This window comes from Dipodomys ordii, unplaced genomic scaffold (genome assembly GCF_000151885.1).
Source record: "Dipodomys ordii isolate 6190 unplaced genomic scaffold, Dord_2.0 Scaffold31, whole genome shotgun sequence".
Taxonomy (NCBI): Eukaryota; Metazoa; Chordata; class Mammalia; order Rodentia; family Heteromyidae; genus Dipodomys; species Dipodomys ordii.
Window position 1 is genome coordinate 7,217,654 of NW_012267247.1, and position 8,779 is coordinate 7,226,432.

At 47.3% G+C, this 8,779-nt stretch overlaps 1 protein-coding gene across 2 annotated transcripts in view; it reads left to right on the forward strand.

Moving 5' to 3' along the window:
* Serpinf1 (serpin peptidase inhibitor, clade F (alpha-2 antiplasmin, pigment epithelium derived factor), member 1) overlaps window positions 1-8,539 on the forward strand; it is a 12,269-nt gene extending 3,730 nt beyond the window's left edge. The window contains exons 2-8 of one of the 2 annotated variants that reach the window (XM_013016357.1): window positions 1,325-1,412; window positions 2,983-3,181; window positions 4,101-4,256; window positions 4,890-5,093; window positions 6,093-6,235; window positions 7,678-7,888; window positions 8,178-8,539. In XM_013016357.1, the coding sequence (XP_012871811.1) occupies window positions 1,332-1,412; window positions 2,983-3,181; window positions 4,101-4,256; window positions 4,890-5,093; window positions 6,093-6,235; window positions 7,678-7,888; window positions 8,178-8,437 (1,254 nt within the window). In that variant the 5' untranslated portion in view covers window positions 1,325-1,331 and the 3' untranslated portion in view covers window positions 8,438-8,539. The remainder of the gene's footprint in view (window positions 1-1,324; window positions 1,413-2,982; window positions 3,182-4,100; window positions 4,257-4,889; window positions 5,094-6,092; window positions 6,236-7,677; window positions 7,889-8,177) is intronic. The other variant, XM_013016358.1, reaches the window with a different exon arrangement.
* Window positions 8,540-8,779: the final 240 nt, after the last annotated feature.

An 8,779-nucleotide genomic window follows, 5' to 3' on the forward strand; every position in this document is an offset into this window, starting at 1 on the left:
GCAGAGCGCTAGCCTTGAGCTGAAGAGCTGAGGGACAGTGCCCATGCCCAGAGTTCAGGCCGACGACCAGACTCCCCCCCCCCCAAAAAAAAAAAGAATATCATGAATATCATGTACTTTCCTGCCTGGGCTGGCTTTGAACTGTAATCCTCAGATCTCAGCCTCCAGAATAGCTAGGATTACAGGCATCAGCCACTGGTACCCGGCCTCTGGTGCTGTTAAGTGATGCTGATATATTATCTAGCCTGGAGCCAGACATAGTGGCCTTTGCTTATGATCCCAGCACTTGGGAGATTGAGTTCATGTCTAGCATGGGTTATGTAGCGAGACCCTGTTTCAAAAAACAAAAAAGGACATCTAATTTTGATCCTCATAATAATAGGTAAGTACTATTTTACTTACACTTACCAAGAAAAAAAATGTAGAGAACAACTAAAACCCAGAATTGGAGAGGTGCTAGTGACTCATGCCTGTAATCCTAACTACTCAGGAGGTTGAAATCTGGGAATCATGATTTGAAGTTAGACTGGGCAGAGAGTCTGCGACACTTATCTCCAATTACCCATCAAATGGCTAGACTGAAGATGTGGTTCAAGTGGTAGAATGCCATCTGTGAGCAAAAAAAATTGAGTGAAAGTATAAGGCTCTGAGTGTAAACCTCAGCAGTGGTACAAAAATTTAAAATAACAACAAAAACAAACAACAAAAAAAAATGCCCAGGATTGAGATTTGGATCTAGGTGGTCCAACCCTAGACTCTAAGGCTCCTCACCAACTGGGGAAGAGCTCTGGAAATGGAGATGAGAAGGAATGAGTTTTTCAGAAGTCACAGGCTTTAGGCCAGAGGAATTCCAGAAGACTTGGAGAACTTTTGGCAGCTTAGCTGGGGCTGGGCCGGATGCTCCCATTCTTGCTATTCTGAGATTCCACAGAGCACTGGGTTCTGCCCGCATTCTTTCAGGAGGTTCCAGGTATAAACCCTATCAAATAAGCTGTCTGGATTCCTCCAGGGAAAAGCTTTGTGGTACATTTGCACTGTAGCATACTTACAGGGAAGGAGGAGCCCACAGCTGGATCTTCACTGCACTGTAGCTTTTACATTGGAAGGTGGGTCCACTGAGCTGAAAATACAGTTCCTGATAGAGCTGCTGACTGAGAGGAAGTGCAGGGTGGGCATAGGTATGGTTGGGAGGGGGTAATCTAAAGGGTCTACTTCCAGGCTGGAGGGAAGTGCTTGCTCTGCCTGCCCCTTGGCCAGGCAGTGTGGCAGGGGAGGGTGGTGGATGAGGGGAGGGGCTTGCCTGTCTTTCTTGCATCTCTTGCAGGTCTGAGATGCGGGCCTTGGTGCTACTCCTCTGGGCCGGAACCTTACTTGGGCAAGTCAACTGCCAGAATGTCGCCAGCAGCTCTGAGGTCAGTGGGATGAGAAGAGAGGGGTATCAGCTCTTCCAGCCCCTGCTTAGCAGGCAGCATGGTAGACAGCACAGGAAGTCGGGTTCCAAGAATTCTTTCAGAGGACAGAACAGAGGCCAAAATAAGATTAAAAAAAAAAACAACCTGAAAAGTGCTGGGCACAGGTGGCTCGTGCCTGTAATCCTAGCTACTCAGGAGGCTGAGATCTGAGGATCATGGTTCAAAGCCAGTCTGGGCAGGAAAAAATCTGTGAGAGTCTTGACCTCCAATTAATCACCAAAAAAATAAAAAAAATCTGGAAGTAAAGCTGTGGTCCAAGTGGTAGAGTGCTAGCCCTGAGCAAAACAAAATCTCAGAAATAGCACTCAGGACTTGAGTTCAAGCCCCAAGATCCTCCCTTATATCTCTGCAATACTTGTATGGCTCACTGGATGGGTGGTAGTCTTTAGTAATTTGTTCAGGTACTGACTGGAGTGTAGAGTTCTCAGAGAGCCCAGTTGGAGCCTCTGTTGCATGACTAGGGGTGAGGGGTTCTTACTCACAGGTCAGGCAGCTGGGGCATACTAGTCAGAGCCCTGCATTTTGTGGGTTCTGAGTTTCAGTTATGGTTCTACTTCTCACCAGCTTAGTGACCTCAGTCTGTTTCTTTACATTGTGACTATACATTTATTTATTACCTGCTGGATACTTACTCTTCTTTGTCTTTGGTGCTGGAGATTGAACCTAGTAGGGCCTTGTATAGCTAGGCAGGTACTCTACCTGCTGCAGCCTACTCATGACCATCTATCTACTCTGAAGGTTCTGGGGATAGGTAGAAAGTAAAGACATTTTCAATTCTTTTAAGCTATTAGTCTTTTGGGGTATCAGATGAATATATCAATGAAGAAATGAAGAAAGTAGAAAAGAACTAGCAGAGGCTGGGGCATGGCTCTGTGGTAGAGTGCTGGCTTAGCATGTGCAAGTCCTTAAGGTTTGATACCCAGCACCGGAAAGTGAATGAACTAGCCAAGAGCCTAGCACCTAGCATAATGGTGATCTTTGGCTCTGGAAAAGGTCAGGAAGTCAAAAGTTCCCTTCAAATAGTGCTGGCCAGGGAAAATCTGGGATGGAGGAAAGGACATGTGGCCAAGAAAGACAGGGCAGGGTGTAATAGAAGGGTGCAGCAGAGCAATCAGCCAGGGTGACCAGATGGAGCCTGAGTACAGGGTTTTTAGTGGGGCTGGGGATGGAGATGGGGTACTCCTAGTCATTTGTTTAAAAAAGTGTGTCGGGGCTGGGAAGATGGCTCAGTGGTAGAGTACGAGCTGAGGGACAGCGCCCAGGCCCAGAGTTTAGGCCCAATGACCGGACCCTACCCCCCCAAAAAAAAAGTGTGTCATAGGCTTCCATCAGATGTCTAAACCTGGCCAGCTAAATATCTTCCAGGTTGCCTCTTCCTAGCAGAAAATTCATGCCTCATTTAACCTTAGGCTAAACATACCATAAACCCCAGAGCCAGAACACACCCTACTCAAGGCCAGGAGACATCATTCACTTAGTGTCACCTCTGGTCCTTTTACTCCTAATCCAGGGCTCCCCAGTCCCTGACAGCACTGGGGAGCCAGTGGAGGAAGAGGATCCCTTTTTCAAGATCCCTGTGAACAAGCTGGCAGCAGCCATCTCCAATTTCGGCTATGACCTATACCGCCAGAGATCCAGTGCCAGCCCTACTGCCAACGTGCTCCTGTCTCCACTCAGCATGGCCACAGCCCTGTCTGCCCTTTCGCTGGGTGAGTGTGTAGCTGCAGAAGGCCCCAGATGGACATGGAGGCCCCTCCCCAAGGGGCTTCTGCACATGTGCAATTTGGGGAAGGGCATAAAGGGCTTGTGGTAAAGCTGGTTAGGGGTGTGTGTGTGAGTGTCCTGCCCATATACTTGGGAGCTCAGGGTTTGTACAGCTGCAATCCTCACTTCTTACTGATATTGTGACTAGAACATTTATTCATTCCTTAAACAAGTTCCTACTATGTGTCAGCTATTCACCTAGGTTCTAGGGATTTATCTGCCTGAAAACAGGTTTGGGGTTGCCCACAGTAGGGTCACAGCTTGAGTTCACAGGGGACACTGATAAATAGGTAACTACAAAACAGTGTAAGGACTGAGATAGGGAGTATTTGGACTTGTGCTCACCTACTTTAAGGAACATCTCTGAGAACCTAGTTGTGTCTTCCATTACCTTCAAATCCTTGCCCACCTAGAAAGTCTGAAGGATCAGTCTACTCAGGCTCTTAGGAGATAAAAGGAGTATTAGCTAGGTTGTGGAGGACATGTACAGGAGTCTAAGGCAGAAAGCTTGTGAGCTCCGGGTCAGCTTGCTTTACTAAGAAATGTTTAAGCCGGGCACTAGTGGCTCACGCCTGTAATCCTAGCTACTCAGGAGATTGAGATCTGAGGATCGCAGTTCAAAGCCAGCCCAGGCAGGAAAGTCTGTGAGATACTTATCTCCAGTAATCCACCAGAAAACCAGAAGTGGCGATGTGGCTCAAGTGGTAGAGCACTTGCCTTGAGTTGAAGAGCTGAAGACAGTGCGCAGGCCCAGAGTTCAAGCCCCACAATTAGCAGGAAGGAAGAAATGTTTAGCATTGCTGTCCTGAAAGAAGCTGGACTAGGGCCCATCAGTTATCCAAGGATCATCATCTTGTCTGACAGGTGCAGAACAACGAACGGAATCCATCATTCACCGGGCTCTCTACTATGACTTGATCAGCAATCCTGATATCCACAGCACCTACAAGGAGCTCCTTGCTACCGTCACTGCCCCCCAAAAGAACTTCAAGAGTGCTTCCCGTGTTGTCTTTGAGAGGAGTCAGTTCTCTCCATTTTTTTCTTCCCCTTTTCCCATCTCTCCTTCCCTCCCTTCTTATTGCTTTCCTCTCTTCTTTCCTTACCCACTTCTTTGTGGTCTTCCTGACTGCCCTTTCTGGTGCTGGGACTTTAGGCATGTTCTACTCTACCCAAGCAGTCAATTGCCTTTCTAGCCTGGGCTATCTGATAGTTAAGGCCTCTAAGCTCCAAGATGAACATTCCTGGCTACCTCCCCCCTTCCTGCCACCCTCCCCTCTCCCGCCACCCTCCCCCCCCTAAACAAAAGATCAAGTGTGTTCAGTCCAGGCCTGGCATTGGTAGACAGGAAGGAGCCCATAAGGATCAGAAAGAGGAAGTGGGCTGAGGAAGGCAGGAGGGTGTGGTTTTTTTTTGGGGGGGGGGTGGGGCACAGTGGTGTGCAATAGCATAAAGAGAAACAGCAATGGATGGAATCCATTGTCTAGTGCCTGGGGAAGCCAGCAGATGCTTCAGCAAGTCATGGGAAGATGCTGGGCAGGAAATGGGGGCCTGCTGTGTGGTAAACCAGAGCCTAAGCCTGGCAAATTCTCAGACAGGCTGCTGGTTCAGCTTTCACCCATACACTAACCTCTTCTTTTCCTTACTTCTTCTTAGAGCTGCGGGTGAAATCCAGCTTTGTTGCAGCACTGGAAAAGTCATATGGGACCAGGCCCAGGATCATGACTGGCAACCCTCGCATAGACCTGCAGGAGATTAACAACTGGGTACAAGCCCAGATGAAAGGGAAAGTTGCCAGGTCGACCAGGGAGATGCCCAGCGACATCAGCATTCTGCTTCTGGGTGTGGCTTATTTCAAGGGTGAGGGCTTCCCCATTTCTCTGTGGCCAGGGGCTGAAGACAGGTGTCAAGGGGCTGAGAAAGAGAAGTCAAATCCTTGCCTGACATGACTCTGAGGCAAAGCCAGGAGAGAATCAGATAGGCTGCAGCATATCTGTTTTCCATCTACTAGGTGTCTACAGAGTGACTGATGAGGGGCCACAGGTGTAAGAGGCATGACCTGCGCTGGGCACCATATTAGGCTTCTGAGTCAGACAGGGCTAAATCCTGGCTCTGCCTTTGCTGGTTGCAGAACCCTGAAATCTTCTTGGGTCTGAGTCCTCATCTTTAATGTCAGGTTCACACACATACTTTATAAAGTATAGACTATTGTATATTCACTTGTTTTCAAAGCAACCCTAATATTGTACTTCACACGCATACTTTATAAAGTATAGACTATTGTATATTCACTTGTTTTCAAAGCAACCCTAATATTGTACCTGGGGCACAGGAGGTGGTCAATAAACTGTCATTCATTACCTATCACCATTCTTCTAGACAGTGGTGATGGGCACATAAATGATTGCACAGCCTACTGTGGGATCTGCCATGTTCAGATAAGGCCTTGGAGATGGGGGGGGAGACAATCACATTATCTTCCCCTTAAAATGCTTATGTTTTTAGAAACCAGCATGACTGGACCCCTAAATTCCCAGAGGAAAGCAAGGTGGCTTCCTCCTTCAAGAGCTGATGTCCAGTAAAAGAGCAGTCACACACTAGCATATTAAAGATCACCTTTGATGAAAGGAATCAAATCAAATAAACTTCTTTCCATCTGAGTTGGCGCGTGGAAGGCTTTCGGGGTACTGGAAGTACTGTAGCTCAAACCACACATGCTGAGATAGAGCAATTGTTCCCTCATGTGTCAGAGCAGCTGAGGACTAGGATTCCTTCAAGCAGTCAGGAAATTGACACAGCATGGTCCCCTAGGCCTTTCTGGTGCCTGGGGCTCAGGACATTCCATTTGTTCCATTCCAGGACAGTGGGTAACGAAGTTTGACTCCAGGAAGACCTCCCTCCAGGATTTCCACTTGGATGAGGACAGGACTGTGAGAGTCCCCATGATGTCGGACCCCAAGGCGATTTTACGTTATGGCTTGGATTCTGATCTCAACTGCAAGGTCTGTAGAGGTAGATGGGAGAGGTCAAAGAAAGGCAGAATGATGTATGGAAATAGATGGATAATTATCTGCATTTTATCTGCTGGGTGACTGTGTGAGCAAGTCTTCTGAGCCTTTCCTCGCCTTAAGATGGAATGAAGGCTGGGTGCTGGTGGCTCACACCTGTAATCCTAGCTACTCAGGAATCTGAGTTCTGCTGATCATGGTTCAAAGCCAGCCTGGGTAGGAAAGTCCATGAGACTCTCATTTCCAATTAACCATCAGAAAACCGAAGTGAAGCTCTGGCTTCAAGTAGTAGAGTGCTAGCCTTGAGCAAAAGAGCTCAGCAACAGCACCCAGGTCTCGGAGTTCAAGCCCCATGACCAACAAAAGAAAAGAAAAGAAAAAAAAAGATGGAGTGGAAGGTTAGTTATCAAATGTATCCTTGGAAGTGGTGCTGTGGCTCAAGTGGTAGAGTGCTTGCCTTGAGCTGAAGAGCTGAGGGACAGCGCCCAGGCCCAGAGTTCAGGCTCCATGACCGGACCCCCCCCCCAAAAAAAAAAGAGAAATGTGCTTTTTATTTGTCAGTCTTGGGGCTTGAACTTTGGGCCTGGGTACTGTCCCTGAGCTCTTTGGCTCAAGGTGAATGGTCTACCACTTGAGCCACGCGCTCCTTCCTGTTTTCTAGTGATTAATTGGAGATAAAAGTCCCACAGACTTTCCTGCCCAGGATGGCTTTGAACTGCGATCCTCAGATCTCAGCCTCCTGAGTAGCTAGGATTACAGGCATGAGACACTAGCACCCAGCTAATTTTTTTCTTTATTAAGGGATTACATAAATTTCACAGTATTGTGGGAATGTGATACTTAGCTACGTTTGAGCCTTCACAAGGCAAATTGTCATTATCATGGTCTATAAAGCTTGTGAACTCTACAAACTATGACAATACAACTATTTCTTTCAAATCGGGTGATATGTACATTTCTTTCCTTTTGCTTAGTGTAAGCTGTTCTCTCTTTCTCAGTTTTTTTTTTGGGGGGGGGTCAGTCATGGGGCTTGAAGCCTGGACCTGGGCACTGTCCCTCAGCTCTTCAGCTCAAGCACTCTACCACCTGAGTCACAGGGCCACTTCCGGTTTTCTGATGGTTAATTGGAGATAAGATAATAAGATAAGAGTCCATGGACTTTTCTACCTGGGCTTTGAACCAAGATCTTCAGATCTTAGCCTCCTGAGCTAGGATTATAGGTGTGAGCCACCGGCGCCAGGCCTCAGTTTTTGTGTTTTTAAGGAGCATCTAGAGTTTACTTGCTGTTACAGGATAATTGTTATATATATCAGGAGCTGGGCCCATACAGAGCCAAGCACCACCATAGGAGAAGGGAAGGTATAGCTCTTAGTATCAGTCCATCCCTAGGCTTTGAGGTGTTGAAGGACTTACCCACCTGCTTCTTGCTGTTTCAGATTGCTCAGCTGCCCTTGACTGGTAGTATGAGTATCATCTTCTTCCTTCCCGTGAGAGCAACACAGAACTTGACTATGATAGAAGAGAGCCTCACCTCTGAATTCATTCATGACATAGACCGAGAGCTGAAGACTATCCAAGCAGTTCTGACTGTCCCCAAGCTGAAGCTGAGTTATGAAGGCGAAGTTTCCAAGTCCCTACAAGAGATGAGTATGTTTGCAAGACCTCTTTGCTCTTGGAGGTCATGGTGGGGCTGAACCTTAGAAGCTTCCACTTTGCTAAGCAGAATTCAAGGGCTCCATGGCTTTGTAGACAGGCCCTGGATGTATCATCCATTTTACATTTTAATAGATTTTCCTCTTGGGACAATCATTTACCCTGGCTCCAAGCTTCACAGGTCAAAGCAGTGCTCCATTTCCAGTTTGCCTGCCTTTTTGCCTCTTCTTTGGGGTGTTACATAAGGCAGGGTTTTAATGGGAATCTCTCTTAACCTCTACAGAACTGCAATCCTTGTTCGAAACGCCAGACTTCAGCAAGATCACAGGCAAACCTGTCAAACTCACTCAAATGGAACACAGGCTTGGGTTTGAGTGGAATGAAGATGGTGCAGGAACCACTCCCACCTCACCCCTGCAGGTTACCCGCCTCACCTTCCCCCTGGACTATCACCTTAACCAACCTTTTATCTTTGTACTGAGGGACACAGACACAGGAGCCCTTCTCTTCATAGGCAAAATTCTGGACCCCAGGGGCACTTAATGCCCCAGTTTAATGTCCCAGTATCCTGGAAGAAAACTAGAAGAATGGCAAGAACACATTACATGAAGGTGCTCCTATAGTTTCTATGTATGCTTTGCAATAAAAGAGCTTTTTCCGTAACCTGGGTTGCTTTGTTCTTCCCTGTTTTGAGCTATGCTGAGTTGACTGTGAAGATGCATTGCCCTGAACTCTGCAGAAACCATTTATAAGAACCTTTAGTTATCTGTGTTTATATAAGAGCCTGCTTTCTACCCTGGGTGTTTATGCATCAGGGCCACTAGTTCTCCAAGGAGGACATCTCTGGTCTCCACAATCACTAAAGCATGTTGTTAGTTAGCTTTC